The 16,801-nt window shown below is 35.4% G+C and overlaps 2 protein-coding genes across 3 annotated transcripts; one reads left to right on the top strand and one right to left on the bottom strand.

The window, feature by feature from the left end:
• Positions 1–827: 827 nt before the first annotated feature.
• LOC109600116 (rho GTPase-activating protein 190) lies at positions 828–14,211 on the bottom strand. The gene is made up of 3 exons (XM_020016198.2): positions 13,917–14,211; positions 3,469–8,238; positions 828–3,370 (listed from the first exon to the last, which is right to left on the bottom strand). Exons 2-3 carry the CDS (start codon positions 8,206–8,208, stop codon positions 3,173–3,175), a joined length of 4,938 nt encoding a protein of 1,645 aa, XP_019871757.1. The 5' UTR covers positions 8,209–8,238; positions 13,917–14,211; the 3' UTR covers positions 828–3,172.
• Positions 14,212–15,475: 1,264 nt separating this feature from the next.
• On the top strand, positions 15,476–16,620 carry LOC109600110 (synaptobrevin homolog YKT6). Of its 2 annotated transcripts, XM_020016188.2 has the most exons (4): positions 15,476–15,882; positions 15,947–16,218; positions 16,272–16,389; positions 16,445–16,620. In XM_020016188.2, the coding sequence occupies exons 1-4, from the start codon at positions 15,693–15,695 to the stop codon at positions 16,453–16,455; spliced, it is 591 nt and encodes a 196-aa protein (XP_019871747.1). In that variant the 5' UTR covers positions 15,476–15,692; the 3' UTR covers positions 16,456–16,620. The 2 variants fall into 2 exon arrangements, with proteins under 2 accessions (XP_019871747.1, XP_019871745.1); XM_020016186.2 differs by having other exon boundaries at positions 15,477–15,882; positions 16,272–16,620.
• Positions 16,621–16,801: the final 181 nt, after the last annotated feature.

Raw genomic sequence — 16,801 nt, 5'->3', positions numbered from 1 at the left:
CTTCTCTTTAGTCCAGTGGTTCTTTCTTCTCACTGAAAGTGAATTTATTTAATAAAATAATACAAAACCTACAAAGAATAAATTCTAACTATTAAGAGTATTGTTAAATACATACAAAAAACATAAATACATTTGAATGTGCCATTTCTTTAGCCAATTAAATTAGACTAATATATGTGTTTATAGTAATATGATGATAAATCTATAGAACATTACTTCAAAGTACCCTTTACCAAAGTAAATACATTTTTGTTCATACTTCTAGTCTTAATTCATTGTATATTTGCCTAGAAGACAAGAAAGGATGTTGTTGAGCATTTTTCAGAAGCCTCTTAAGTTTTTAACGGTGTCAGAAATACTTAGCCTTTAAGTTTCATGTTAATTATTTTTTAAACTTCTCAGGAGTACAAATCCTACATAGAATAAATTATTATTATCAAGACCATTAACTATATGTTATAATTTGATAATATAATTCTATGGAAATATTCAGTACCCGTTCTACAGCTAAGATAAGGAACGACAATGCAACTGATACATATTAATCATATTGAAATTAAAGTGATGAATTTTTAATTTCTTGGAAATCAGAACATCCTGTTTGTTTATTATTTGTACTAATCACTAGAAAAGTATTCTAATAGGTTTTATCACTTTCGGAAACATGGTGGTTTAGTATTATTAGAGCTGATTATGTCTGACGATAAATCCAAGAAAACATACAACAGTAGATACACTACTATTTGTCGATATTCATATACAAACCTCGTTGCCACTCTTCCATTACCTTTTTCTCTTATGAATGTTATAATTTGAGAAAGCCAATGTGTAAATAATTGTTTATTAAAACAAAAATACAAATTTATAAATGAAAATCTTAAAAAATCCAACAACATTGAAAAGTACAGCAAGCTTGTTGAGTATAGTGAATAAATATAAATATAAAGCATAAATAAACGTAGTTCTGTTTGTTTACATATATACATTCTAACAATAAGAATCAATTTTTAAATCTAATATTAAGAGATCTACGATATATCCACATATGGTACATTGAAATTATTTAGAGCCTAAGTCCACATCTCATAATCCTAAAGCTGTATGCAAAAATTTTGCACGTACAACCGAAAGGAACGAATCTAGTCCACCAACTACAAAGTACCAGTTCCGTTCGTGCCGATCGTATTTTTATTGTGTTTTGCACATTACAAATTTTATTATTCCACATAGAATGATAATTGCACATTTTCAATCACTTGGTTTCACCTTACAAATTATAAAGCTGATTTTTCATATTCTTAGTATTGTAATACAACTTTAGGAGATCTAAATAATGTGCTAAAATCCTCATACTGGTCTGGATATTACTACGTTAGGCGACAAAAAACTTCTTATGTCCATTTAATGCTTTCCCATCGATACAAATGAAAAATGTCTCAAAAGCGGCTATAAAAAATAGATTTGTTGCTAAAATAGATTTGAATTCTCATTTAAACCCTTATAGGTCTCTGTTTATTCGGATTCTTAGTTCGTTTGTAGTTGTTCGGCAGATTAAATTTTCACAACTGTTCGAATTCTTTGGCTCGGACTCACTACCATACTAATAAAATACTCTATAATATTATCCCTAATAAAGCCGATTTGGAATTATTCGGAGAAATTAAATAAGCCTGTGGTTAGAAGCAACTGGCCCTCTTCTTATAAACGTCCAAGTTTGCGTATAACCACACAGTCAAAGCCTCAAACACTGGATCGTGGAACAAAAGTGAAAAGCTCCCAGCAAGCTTCCATGGCCTATAAAGGATTTAAGCAACTAGTCACACTGAAACTAAATATCAGACCAGTACAAATAAATACATCAACAGTGATTACAAGCTTATAAGCAATAATCTCAACAACGAAAAACGTATAAAAAAATTACAAAAACGATAATCCTAAAAATTATTTTCATTTTATCATCAGTTTTGTTAGATCAATTCCTAATGTTGCACTCAACCGTGTTACAGTAGAAAAATAATCGATCGCGAAACTACTATCACTTAATATCAATCAGTATAGAGAAGCTTACAATTTAAACGAATAATTAAAAATACAAAAACAAAAATAAAATCGCACAGTTCCACGAACTGGACAAAATGAGTAGCATTCAAACCATTGTATTCCCAGACTAGAAATTAGCTTGGCACTCCAAGTCAATACAGTTCGACTCAGTCTTGCAAATATATTGTGGTGATCGTTCAAAAATAATCACTTACGCCATTCCCCATCTCTTGATTTTACCCAGAGCATTGCTCATATTTAGGTACTCAACGTATTCGAGATTCAATTTGCTTTTTTAATTAAATAATCATTTATTGCACACGTGATTAAAATAATATTTACATTGGGGCAAATTTGCCAGTGATAAAATATAAAGTCATGCAACAAGTATGGCACAAATTATTGCGGACATGGCAACCAAGACAATGCTTTTGGAGAGAATACTGAATAAATTAAAGATACATTTCAGTACGTCAGACTTTTCATTTCAAATACTATCTAGGGAATATAAAACTTAAAAAATACAAAATTTGGTGTTACTGAAATATACTTGTAATTCATAAAGCTGTGATAAATACTGATTAGGGATGAATTCAAGAAATGGCTAATGATGTAATACGCACTGAGGCTTACACAGACAGGTGTTTGTAAAGGGGGTAGCTTTAAATCCAAAAATCACTAAGAGAACATTAAAAATTATTAATAGTAATGGACAAAGTAGCGTTTAGCTACAAATTCTCGTTGATATTTGAATGGATACAACATTGACTATCCTACAAGTTTACAAACAACAACCCAGTCAGGTTAATACATAAAAGATTCCATACATACTCAATTTTTATAAAATTTCCACACAGCGACTTTTTTTTAATCAATATGTTTATCTATGATAAATGTAAAAATACAAATTACCATTGTGTCATCACACAACAATCATCATGAGTAAAACGTTCTATTCTAAAACATTGTTTTGTTTTTTTTTTGTTGTTTTCTGCTAAATCTTAAAACTTGCAAAAAGAAGGCCTCTCCAATTTTAACAATTAAACGTGGGGGGCGAAGAAACGAGGCGGTTGGGTGATGCAAGTTGTGCGTATTATCCGAGTGACATTCGTTTAAGCCGCCCGCCCTCTATTTAAACCATCACAAATGCCTCTTTGCCGCAAAACAGGAATGGATACTGGTCGATCATCGTTTGCACGATGTCCTCCAAGTAAGGGCGCATCTGCTCGAACCGTCCCATGTCGCTGAACTCGATCGGCAACAGGGTGGGCCACCAGCAGATCGCCAGGTTCTTGCTGTCCATGCTGTTCAGTTTCGAGTTTTCGGTCACCTGGATTTTAATTTAATTGTTATCATTGATTGTGCAATTAGCTGACATTTAAACAACTTCTAACAACAGACATAGAAACATTTAAGACAATTAATTACCTTAACAAAGTGCTGGAAGATGAACTTGAGCACTTGGAAGTTGATTGCCGGTAGTTTGTCGAGCATGCTCCTCAAAGCCAGAAGTCTGCAGCTTCTGTCCGTCTTCACCTCCATGTTACCGGTGGTGGTGACCATCGGCTTCAGCCTCGTCCCTGCTATGTCCTCCATTTCAGCCATCACGTCAGCATCAAACAGGGGCGGCAGCCTCTTGGAGACGAAGTCCTTCAAAGCCGTCGCCACCGCGTTTACCGGAATGTCCAGTTCGTGTATGTCCACGTTCGAATCCTCCTCGAACTTGTGGAACAAGAGGTCGACGTGCGCTCTGTTGCCCGGCACTCTGTAGATACCCTCAGAGTCGAGACCCTCGCTCTCGATGAACCTGACGCACTTCTCCATGAATATCGGAATGTAGTTCTTGTCTGATTGGATGTAGTCGGCCAGTTTGTTGGACGTGCCCATCGGCGGCATGGATTTCTGTTTGGTTTTCTGTTGTTTCTTCTTGTCCCGCTCCTCGGCCACCTTCCGCAGCTTCTCCTCCTTAAGTCGACGCTTCTCCAACTTGGAGTCGTCCTTGGCCTTCTGCTTCTCCCGCTTCCGCAACAGCTTCTCGCAGTCGGACTCCTTCATCTTAGCCAGCATGCCGAACATCGGCGAGTTGTTGTCCCGCGGCGAGGACACGTCCAAACTGGACTCGTCGTCGTGCATCAACCCGTACGAGTTGGGCGGCACCGAGAACATCTCCATCGACTGTATGTTGAACGAGTACGGGTTGTGCGGCTCGGGCACCCTCTTCTTCAGGCTCAACGACCGCTGCTTCTGCTCGTACCGCAAGCTGTTTTGATTCTGCGGCGCCGGCTCGCTGAGCTCCGACGAGTCCGAGTTCGATTCGGTGGCGAGCGGCTGTCCCTTGTCCGCCTCTAGATCTACGGGCACGCTGGACGAGTGGACCGAAGGCAATGTGAAAGCACCTAGTTGGGGTACGCGGGGGGGTTGTACCGGTATCGCTGTCCGTTTCTTTCGTTGTCTCTTGTGGGTGCCGCCCTTACGGCTGACTTTGGAGTACACCTCGCCGGCCCTCTGGCGTCGCTCCAGGCTGCTCCACTCCGAGTCGGAGTCCGAATAGGAGGGCTGGCCCTTCTCGCGCCTCTGTCGCAGCTTGCTCTTGGTGTTCAGCGCTTCGTGCACCATCGTGTACATGTACTCGGAATCGGCCGGATACATGTGTTGTACTACGTCCTTGACTTGGGCGTACTCGCTGCCCAGGTCGACGGCTTCCGGAGTCGCTAGGGGGGCGTTGCCGAAGGAGGAGTTGTTCATGTCGATGCCGCTCACGTTCATGCGGCCTATGGCTTCGGTTACGGCGGAGTAGTTCTTCATGTTCAGTTTGCCTGGTTGTTTTAAGGTTTGTGAGATTTCTTTCGAACGAGATTTCGACATTGGAATGTGTCTGGTGCGTCCGGTGGTGAACGCGTGTTGCTGGTAGTTGTTCCAGCCGCCTCCCGGAATGGGGACTGAAGGGTCGTAGTTGATTTCCTCCAGACTGGTCTGCGAGGACAACAGAGACTTTTTGGAATGTCTGGTGTTCAGCACGTTGTCAGGGGGTGCTGGTTCGGGAGGTGTGGCAGGTGGTGGGTAGACCTGGAAGCCTTGATGATGATGTCTTTTCTTGGAGCCCAGGTCGGAGCTTTCGCTTCCATACATGTAAATGTTTGAAAACTTGTCGCTGTGGTCGCTGGAACTTAAACGTTCCTCCGGCCCACTTAATTCGAAATTTTCGCTTTCGCTGCCATCGTTTAGTTTTAAATAGTAGCTTTCGTGCCTTGGCGGTGGCATGGGGTGATGTCTTTGCGACCTGGAGCGTTCCAACGTGCCTTCTCCACTATCCAAGCCACTGGGCTCCTCCATGTGGAAGGCCTGTTCAATCTCCGGCTTCTTTTCCCAGACCTCTTTGAAAAAGGGAGTGAAAAATGCAGTCTTGTTTTGCATGTTAGAAATTGATGTCATGAAATGAGCCTGAAGCCTATCGGCTGTTGCGTTACCTTCAGTGATCAACAATTGGCTTAGGTCATCGTTGAAGAAAGCCGTAGCACCTCCCGAATCAGTTACAGCTAAAATTTGAATAGGAAGATTTGGAATGTTCATGGAAAAAGCGTTTAACGTTGCCAAAGAAGCTTTTCTTTTGGTGGAGTAAACTAGAATAAAACCGTGTACTAGTTCGTCCCTGAAAGCGTTTGCTCCGTGGAATGATGATACTATTACCTCCACTTTCCTCTTGGAGTCGCCGAGGAAAGTCTCAAGTATTATGCTGTGGGCGGACGATAGAAAACAAAACTGGTGAGACAGTAGGGGCCCCAAAACGTTTTCAACCGAGTAAGGATCACCGCAAAACATGCACATTATAATTCTAATGTCTGGTTCGGTGCATTCGATAACAGTTTGGTTGATATTCATGAAGCCAGATCTGTGGTGGATGCACTCAACTAATTGGTGTAAAGCCTCTGATACTAATTGTTCTTCGGATAGTTGTTCCAAGTTTACGTCCATAAAGGGGCACTGCAAACTGTCAGCGAGATTTTGTCCCTCCTCCTTTAGTTTCAAGACCTCTTTCTCATCCAGGTAGTTGTCTTGCAGGAACAGCAACACAATGGGTAAACCTTGGAATGGAAGTTTGTCTTCTTGTTCGAGATTCGATAGTAATTTCTTCTCCAAACTTTCTCTTATGTATTCAAAGGATTCGGCGTTCGAATACACACAAAAGCTGCCATGAGGGGCAAAGTCGGAGGTTCTAAACGAGTTGTGGGGTAAGCTAACATCCCCACTAATAATCCTGTAGTCTAAATTGTAAAACTGGCAGTCTATTTCGTACTCATCATCGTCACACTGGGCTCTAATCTTATCAGCTAAGTTCTGTGCTAAATTATTGTACCCCAAAATCAGTAAATTCAATTGATTATTGTCAGAACTCATCAGCCATTGGTTGCTGTGATTCCAAGAGGTTGGTCGGTGTGCCTTAGTAGCCAGGATGCGTTCGATAAGGGCGTCCATGCAATTCGGAAAAGCCGGACAATGCTCCCTTATCGGATAATGGATGAAGCCGAGATGCTGGAAGAGTGTCAGCTTCCTGTCTTGATCCAGACGGTCCAGTATTTTGTACCTGAAGTCCTCTTGCAGGACGTCGGTGATTTCCTTGATGTCGTCTTGGGTGATGGTGCCGGTGGGTGCGATGCTTTTGAAATGATAAAACAAGTCGGCGTGCTCCAGCAAGAGTTCCTGAAAGTTGTGTTTGGCGTTTTCGATTAGTTCCCTTTGGTGGGCTTCGTAGATTTGTTGGCAGTCGTGCTCGGACAACGCCTCGAAACACTCTCTGCCCATGAACAATACTCTGACCTCGGATAGGTGTTTGCCCGGGGTTACATAGCCTGTGTCCTCTAGTAGTTGTTTGAACTGCTTCTTCCAGTCCAGGCGTTTTTGCTCTTGTTGTAAGACGTTGATGTGGTTTTTGAAGACGGTTTCTGCTTCGCTTGTGTCGAGAACGTCGAAGGGGATTCGGGTTTCCTCGTTGTCCTCGAGGCATTCCGACAGGTGCATGTCTTCGGGGCGTTCGTAGAAGTACTGGTTGAAGTTGGGGTGGGCCTTCAGGTATTGTTGTACCGTAGACCAGTCGCTTTCGCTGTTGATGCCCGGTATGAGTTCGTGTAGGACGTCAGGCAACATTTCCATGTAGTGGGCGATTTGTTTAGCCAGTTGTTCATCTTTGAGTTTCTTAATGTGTCGTCGGAACAGCCTTTGCGTACCATCCAGCCCGAATAGTTGTACGAAGTGGATCCACTCCTTGTGGGAGTTCAACTTCTTGATGGTGTGAGACCAGAGGGCATGACAATCAGTTACGTGTACCCTGATGAGTCGCATGAAAGCCTCGCTGGCTGCGTCCAAGATTTCTTTCCTGGCTAGTGAGGCTTCCGTGTACGAAAGCACCTTGGATCTGATTTTGCTCTTGTCTATCATCTGTGCCAGCAGCATGAAGGAGAGGTCTATGTTGATGTTGTCGTGGGACGAGGTTTCCACTAGAGGGATCGTGCCTTTGTACTCGTTTCTTTGTATAAGCCTGGAGGCCTCTCTGATTAACGTGTCGTCTGAGTCGTCGTTTTTAGTTGTGACGAAGACAATTGGTTTCTTAGTTTTGATTAAATTGTTGAGTATGGCCGCTACGAATTCCACTTGCTTCTCTAAAATCCTACTTGGCACAATGCTTACATCAAAGACGCATATAAACCCATCTATGCTGAGCCTGCCGTCTGGCAACACCTTCTGCTCATACTCCTTTTCGATGCCCAACTGATTCTTACAAATATACATCAACTTTTCGGCCGAGGTTATCTTGGTGGCGGCGCACCGCTTAACGTACGGCTCCATCTTGCCCCCCTTGAAGGGCTGAAAGGAGGCATCGTCTATGAACTCCGTCTGCTCGATGACGCTGAACTGATAGTCCACCCCCTCCTCGGACGTCTTGATCACCTCCCCCCAATACAGGAAGTGGTCGTTGTTGACCACGCGTCCGCTGAAGTCGGTCTGGCTGAGCACGGATATGTGATCGACGTTGTAGTCCTCGGCGTGCGGTCGCATGAACCGGTTGCAGAAGCAGGACTTGCCCACGCCGGCGTGGCCCTTGTCCTTTTCGACGCCGGACAGTCCGACCACCGCCACGTTTATGCTGCGTATTGTGTCGCCTTTTCTTGCCATCTTGCGGCCGCTCTGCGATTAATCCGATGGCTGTAACAAAATTGAACGGGTTTTTTATCTTGTCGCATGCCAGTTTCGACCGCAGACTGCATCACGTCCGCGTGGTGATTTCACTGTTAATGTCATCAAACAAGTCGAATGATTAATGAGACTGATATTATTTAAAAAATGGTAAAAATGTAAATGGGTAACATTTAAGAATTTTTTTATTGTTTTAAATGACATTTAATGACCACACCAGTTAACATTTATTAATAGTTGGCTGAATCACTAAATTTAATTACATCGCATTGACATCCAAAGTGGTGTGATGAATCAATCTAATACAAAATTCCACATGTGTGCCACTGAATCATCAGCTAAAAATCGGTTTTTGGTATTTATGTAATAATATTTAAATACTTAGAGTGATAAAACTAAATATTTCAAACACAACAGCAAATTGTTATAAACTATTGATGAAATTTACTTCTAATGTTTGGTTAATATAGAAAGGAATTATCTGATTTAATATTTTAAAACAGCCTTTCAAAGAGGCTCGAAAATCAATAACTTTTATAGAACCTATTAAATAAATGGACTATTAAATTAAAAATTTAATTAATTTATTAAAAAGCTGCAGAATTAATTTTTATAAACATTAAAAAGTAAAAAATACACGATAAATTATCTAAATCTATAAGTTTTAATAACCCTACTGAAAAAGTTGACTTCTAAAAACATTAAAAGATAATCAGTAAAAAATCAAATAGATCATTAAATTTTATTATTATAAACATTAAAAAGTAGAAGGCATATATTAAAAAGCTAGTTAATAGTTTATTGGTTTTAAAATAGAATTTATTGACTTCTTTCTATAGACATTAAAGCAAATCTATTTAGAAGATCAAATGAATCAATAAATTTTGTGGTACCTGTTGAAGAAATTGACTTCTAAGAACCTTGAAAAGTAGAAAAGATATATTAAAAAGTGTACTCATTATGCCCCATAGCGTTTCCCGTTTTGCCTCGATTGTGGGGCAAGATGGGATATTTTACATGTGCCATATTTTACATAGCACCATAAAAGATTATAATTATGTACTGTAATTGTTGCTTTTGTTGTAAGAGATTTTCAATAAAGATTTTTATATTATGACGTTTTTTCTATTAAGTATCCCATCTTACCCCGGTCTCCCCTACCTGTTGAAGAAATCCACTTCTAAGAACATTATAAAGTAGAAAACATATCAAAAAACATCAGAATTAATTGTTTATGGGTTTTAAAATAGATTCTTTATAAAAATACAAAAATTATTGAATCTATTGAAGCAATTAATCTCTAAAATAATCAAAAACTTAGACGTATATGATAAATTTCATAAGTTAATAATTTTTTTTTAAGTTTATTAAATAAATTAACTTCTATAGACAATAAAAATTTCAAAGCAAACCTTTTTAGATCAAATAAATCGATAAATTTTATAGTACTTGTTGGAGAAATTGGCTTCTATATGCATTAAAAAGAAGAAAACATATATCAAAAAACATCAGAATTAATTGTTTATGGGTTTTAAAATAGATTCTTTATAAAAATACGAAAATTATTGAATCTATTGAAGAAATTAATTCCTAAAATAATCAAAAAGTTAAAAAGCATATGATAAATTTCATAAATTAATAAGTTTTATTGAATTTATTGAATAAATTAACTTCTATAGACAATAAAAAGATTAAAGCAAACATATTTAGAAGATCAAATAAATCGATAAATTTTATAGTACCTGTTGGAGAAATTGGCTTCTATACACATTAAAAAGCAGAAAACATATATCAAAAAACATCAGAATTAAATGTTTATGGGTTTTAAAATAGATTCTTTATAAAAATACGAAAATTATTGAATCTATTGAAGAAATGAATCCCTAAAATAATTAAAAAGTTAAAAAGTATACGATAAATTTCATAAATTAATAAGTTTTATTAAATTTATTGAATAAATTAACTTCTATAGACAATAAAAAGTTTAAAGCAAACATATTTAGAAATCGATAAATTTTATAGTACCTGTTGGAGAAATTGGCTTCTATATACATTAAAAAGTAGAAAACATATATCAAAAAACATCAGAATTAATTGTTTATGGGTTTTAAAATAGATTCTTTATAAGAATAGGAAAATTATTGAATCCATTGAAGAAATTAATCTCTAAAATAAAAATTAAATTAAAAAAGTCTATGATAAATTATTATTATTAAATAAATTAACTTTTATAGATAATAAAAAGTTTAAAGCAAACCTATTTAGAAGATCAAAAAAATCAATAAATTTTATAGTAACCTGTTGGAGAAATTGGCTTCTATTCACATTAAAAGGTATAAAACATATCAAAAAACATCAGAATTAATTGTTTATGGATTTAAAAATAGATTCTTTATAAAAATATGAAAATTATTGAATCTCTAAGAAATTAACCTCTAAAATAATCAAAAACTTAAAAGTATATGATAAATTTCTAAGTTAATAAGTTTTATTAAATTTATTGAATAAATTAACTTCTATGGACTATAAAGCTTTTAAAGCAAACCTATTTAGAAGATCAAATAAATCAATAAATTTTGTAGTACCTGTTGGAGAAATTAGCTTCTATAAACATTAAAGCATATATTGAAAAGCAACAGAATTAATTGTTTAAAGGTTTTAAAACGTTTTGAACGTTATAAAAATCGAAAACTATTAAAAGTGTTGAATAAATTAATCAAATGAACATCAAAAAATTAAAAGGATACTATAAATTAAATAAATCAATAAGTTTTATTCAACCTGTTTAAGAAATTAACTTCAACAAACATTAAAGTTTAAAGCAAATCTATTAAACAGGCCAAAAAATCAATAAATCTTATAGAAACAATAAAAAAAATAAACTTCTATGAACATAAAAATGTTAAAACACCCAATAAATGAGTTGGTTTTAAGTTCCAACACACGTTATTTAATAGAACCAGGAAAATTCATAGAAAGCTGAACAACAAAATGACCTTTATTAGTTCATTCTTGTGTAAAAACTTCCGTAAAACGTAAACATAACAAAGTTGCGAGCGTAAAATTAAAAACACAGCGGAAACGTTTGCAGTGTTAGCCAATTTTCCGTAGCATTGAGATAAAAATAAAAAAAAAAACAGGCAACCAAGGGGAGAAGGAAATAACAAATTTGAAACTACTAACCCACACTTTATAAAGCATTATGCATTGTGTAGTTTTTGGTGTGCTCATTGAATTTGATTACACTAAATCAGAAACGTGTACGGCATGAAATCGCCGCGCATATTTATCGTAACAGCGCCGAAACAATGTCAATTTTTCAAGTTACAACCGATCGTTTCGCGTACGCATTTTGAATATGTATCGACGATAATGGGACGTGGAAGGATGTAAGAAAATTTTAATGGGGCTCGTATCAAACACACGACACCGTACTTGGGCATGATTGGAACTAAATATTGAATTATTTTAGTTACAGGGGTGCCCAGAGAAATGCCACACGTCATTATCTTAATGTTAATTAGGAAACGGACACCACTAATTAAATGCAATCAACATATTTTACGTTTATTACACGGTGAGGCAAAGATTCAATGAAATATCAGCAATGGTCGTTTGAAATTAAATTTCATTTTAATTAATAACCACAATTCATCTAAATTTGAGGTTTTTTGGTGTTTTAATTGAGGCTACATGTCATTCCACAAGTTTTCAATTGTTTTTAGATCCGGACTTTACTCTGGCTAATCGAGAATGTCAACATTTTTATCTTTTAACTTTGAACAACTTTGGATGCATGCTTTGTATTATTATCATGTATATCTATGGTAAATTGGTAGATTATCGTTGTGTCTCTGTATACAAAACGGTCCATTTTACTAATAATTTTTTTTAATAGTTCTATACCATGCCAAGGAAAGGAACCCCAAACCAAAACTTTCCTTCACCATGTATCAAAGTATTTGTAGTGTATCTGGGGTCCAAACTTTTATTAGGAGGACGAAGAATGTATTTTTTACCTTCTGATCTTGTTTTATTGAACATGGATTCATCACTTCAAAGTACCCTTCTGGAAGATAATTAATACATTTTTGTGTAAACTTTTAGTCTTGTTCGAATATTCTTTTTTGATACAATGGTTTCTTTACTAAAATATATCCTGTTTTGTTCATTCAGTCAACATCTGATTGTTCTACTAGACACACTGATATTGTATAACTCAATTAATTAATTTTTTATTTGCCTAGAAGACAAGCAACGAGGTCGTTTATTGATTTTTCCAATTTGTCTATCAATGAAAGGAGTTATTTTTTGTTAGGACTTTTTCTTATTGTATTTTTCATTGAGTGTATTGTTTCACATTTGTTAATAAGCATTGTACACCATTTTTCGGAAGCATAGCAACGATATCAGCAATATTTAGACCTTGCTGTTTAATGTTAATTATTATTTCCCTCTTCTCTGGAGTCCAGTGGTTCTTTCTTCTCACTGAAAGTGAATTTATTTAATAAAATAATATAAAACCTACTAAGAATAAATTCTAACTATTAAGAGTATTGATAAATACATACAAAAAACATAAATACATTTGAATGTGCCATTTCTTTAGCCAATGAAGTCAGTTTATAGTAATATCTCCAACGTTTATAAGCTGTGTAATAAAGAAGCAAAAAAAGGTATAGAACATTGAACTGACTGGACAAGATTTGCATTAAATCCTTTTGTAAAATATCTTACAAAATATTTCACTTTAAATCGTATGCTATTTCTCTGGCTCTGGTATTTATCTTGTCAAGCAAATTAAACTACATAAAATATTAATTTCTCAATTATGGCATTGTAAAATACTCATACTTACTTATTAATTTAATATTTACATTACTTGATAATCCCACATGTGAAAATATCTGACTTTTAATACAAACAAAACATTTAATTTATGATTGGGAAAATATAATTTACATGACCATGAAAAATCGATAAAAATGAGTTATATCAAATAAAATTAATATTCTGGTATAATTATCAAAGTAAACTAAAAACGTACACCATTAATAATCAATTATGGTAAATAACATAGATTTAGATAGTATTTTAAAAGGAGTCCAATAAGAACATTTATTTTAAAATAATTATCCTATTAAACCAAAGTTATTTAAACAATTCTAAGTAATGCCAAATAAAAATACTAAGTAATAGGACAAAAATATCACACAATTCTGGGCTGTGAAGTCATGAAGGAAGCAACAAATTTAAAACACACACATTTCATGCTTAGACAAATTAAAGCATTGTACTTATAATATGGTATTTGTAGTCTTGATTGAATCACTAAATTTAATCAGATTAACCAGCATTGTATAAATCAATTAAACAATTTACATTTAGCCTTTTGACATTGTTACATTAACGAAATGAGTGTGAATTATTATAAAATTTCGGAGACAGAGAATAATTGATTTTTTGGCATGATGAAAGTTGAGCACCCCCCAAAAAATTTGGACGGTTTCTCAGCGAAATCGGTAATTTTACAAGCATGCAACGTCCGCACAATGTGTTTCGCACAACAACAATAGAACTATCCAATAAAATTTCACTATTATTTAAAAGTCTGGGAACAAAGATGTAAATGTTTTAATGTGCATCCAATATGCAGAACAAAACGAAACCGACTCCGAATTACGTACCTGTACAGTGTTTATTATGAATGGTTGTTGGATTTTTGCGTCATCCCTCCGTTATTAAGTCATCAACTCCGGTTGTCCATCATTTCAACGAGAAAATTATTGTTTTGCATACCAATAATGAACATTTCTTGCGGACACGTAGGAAATTCGTGGCTGGCGGACCGTCCGGAGCTCCCTTGCAACGACCTAACGCCAGGTTCGTTCACGGCACGTACGATTTAGTGGCTCGACGTTAACAACAATAAAAACTAGCACTGTTAAAGTCACGAAATAGGCGACCACCCACCGCCTAGACAGAAGCCATTACAGAATTTCTCACCAGTCTAGGGAATTTCGGTCCCTGGGAATCCGGAATTTCTATACAGTGCGGACACTTTGACTTGCGCCGTTCATGTTTCATTCAATAAATACTGTTTGTGCACGTTTATTCAATTTATTCTAATTTAATTACAGCATATCTAATAAGTGGTTAAATAATAAAATTTGAATATATCAAATGCTGCTTTCATTATAAAATCGGTATTACTCTCATACAGTCTGTACACACTGAAATCAATCAGTGGGGGCTCGTGAGGTTTGTGTTGGGGTGGGCACATTATAATAGAACAAATAAAAAACAAAAACAATATGTTATTTTTATCTACGCATTATTAACAACATACAATTCGAACGATCAGTGCTTTTATCAAGTAAATTTAGTCCACAAATCACAGAAGTTCCTTTTATAACAAATATTTTCATTACCCTTAGAAAATAAACGACATGGCAAACAAAATAATTTAATATTAAATATAAGATGTATTTTGTCTCGTATTTGTTAAAGTATTCAAATTGGGAATTTGACGGTTTAATTCTTCAACAATAAACATTTTGTCATAGTAATTTAAACTGGAATTACATTTATTTAATAAGAATTTACCACGTCAACGGAATTTATTGTTACTTTATTGGCTAGAGGCACGCTTCAGCCCCCTACCATTGAAATAATAGCTTGATTTTGATGCGCATGCGCGGATATTAGCATTAAGTCAATTAAATGATTTTCATATGTGGGGCACTACTTTATCTGAACAGCCGCCACTGGTATCCACCTAAAATAAAATTTTATTACATTATTAAACAAATTATCCACAGTTCATTAAATAATAATATAATTTACTTTAAATCTGTGTGCCCTAAAACTACTAGAAATTCAAAATTTATTTTTAAAGGGCTTACAAATCCAACTGGAATAATATTAATAATAATTTGTTTATTATTATTTATTAAAGCATAAAAATGTGGGAAACAACTGAGAATTTCTGTAATGACACCATTATTTTGATATTTAAAGGCAATTAATTATCTTTATGTGAGAATTTGTTTGCACAAATAAACTTAATCATATAAATAATTAATTAAATAAAAAAATTGTTTAAAAACAAATTAGTATGAATAAACTATAGGTGGCATAAACGAGGAACAAACACTCGTAATGTCATCTCCGTCACTCGCCCATACGTGTCATTCATCTATCTCTATTTAGTACGCAGTAAATCATGTGCACCATCTGCCGGCGTTAATCCAAGATAAGTGATGACAGGGGCCAAAAGTTAATTCACAGAACTGTCAAGCTGTTAAATTTGTACCGTTTTATTTTCTACCCCCCAACATTTATTTATTATCTGATTTTTCGAAAACCGTGCGTTTCATGAATGGTGGCAGTGCACTTTACCAACTGGTGGACCGACACGTAATGATAAACGTCACTTCAGCGTAAAAACCTCAAATAAAAACATGGTAAAATTGTATTGTATCAGTATCCTGTACAAAGGAGCAACAGTTGCTAAATGTTTGAAGTCCGCATGCGAACTGCAAAGCTTCAGTTACTTCCAAAGGGGCTCAGTGCAGGAGTTTATGTTCTTTTTTTGTAAAACCATTGTTGAACGAACCATTCCAGCATCCAGGCAGTCAGTCAAAGAAGGAGGTTAGTATACATTGACCTATTTATTTTTTATCTTACTCTTATGTCTTATTATAAATATTTGCAGAGTATTTGTGTCATGTTTATGTACGAGGAGATAATTTAGGAGGGGTGATTATAACAGACCACGAATATCCCTCCAGAGTAAGTCACACACTACTAACAAAAATCTTGGATGAATTTGCCGCAAAATTCCCCATCGACAGTTGGCCTCAAATGAATGAGGGGGACGTACAATTCCCTCAGATCAACCAGTATTTGTCAAAGTATCAAAATCCAAGGGAGGCAGATGCAATGACCAAAATTCAAGAGGATCTAGACGAAACTAAAATCATTTTGGTAAATATTAATTCCAAAGTTCATAATTTTATTACTAATTAATCTATTTTTAGCATAACACAATTGTTAATGTACTACAACGAGGCGAAAAACTCGACGATTTAGTAACCAAATCCGAGGGACTGAGTTTGCAGTCAAAAGCGTTCTACAAAACTGCGAGAAAGACGAACAGTTGTTGTTCATTCAGTTAAAACATTCCTGGTATTAATTTATTGTTTTATTTTAGCCAAAAAATAGTAAAAACTACTTAATTGATTGGTATATGTGGAAGTTGTTTGGAAAGATATATGTACAGCTTACTGTTTAAGATCGTTCGCCAAATTATATTTAAATGGAGCTAATTGTGTTGGTTTAGTGCATTATTGTTTGTTAATTTTATGACAATAAATGTGATTACTTTGATATATATTTTTTAAACAACACAAAAAAGGGTGACTACTATTATATAAATAAATGTACCTATGTATAAAATATAAAAAATATTGACGTTGATATATCACTCTTGTAAACTTGTATTTATGTGTAAATGTATTCTCCCTTAATAAATCTATGTATCTATTTATGTAAATGTTATTTTCTTATA

The sequence above is a fragment of the Aethina tumida genome, chromosome 4 (genome assembly GCF_024364675.1).
Source record: "Aethina tumida isolate Nest 87 chromosome 4, icAetTumi1.1, whole genome shotgun sequence".
Lineage (NCBI taxonomy): Eukaryota > Metazoa > Arthropoda > Insecta > Coleoptera > Nitidulidae > Aethina > Aethina tumida.
Note: the sequence above shows the minus strand (reverse complement) of the source record. Positions and strands in the feature narration are given on the sequence as shown.

Excerpts from the sequence above, each read along its gene's own strand:
- LOC109600116 (XM_020016198.2), bottom strand. The coding sequence starts at position 8,208 with ATGGCAAGAAAAGGCGACACAATACGCAGCATAAACGTGGCGGTGGTC. Across the intron at positions 3,371-3,468 it reads TCTTCCAGCACTTTGTTAAG|GTGACCGAAAACTCGAAACT; the intron begins GTAATTAATTGT and ends ATTAAAATCCAG.
- LOC109600110 (XM_020016186.2), top strand. The coding sequence starts at position 15,693 with ATGGTAAAATTGTATTGTATCAGTATCCTGTACAAAGGAGCAACAGTT. Across the intron at positions 15,883-15,946 it reads GCAGTCAGTCAAAGAAGGAG|AGTATTTGTGTCATGTTTAT; the intron begins GTTAGTATACAT and ends AAATATTTGCAG. Across the intron at positions 16,219-16,271 it reads ACGAAACTAAAATCATTTTG|CATAACACAATTGTTAATGT; the intron begins GTAAATATTAAT and ends ATCTATTTTTAG.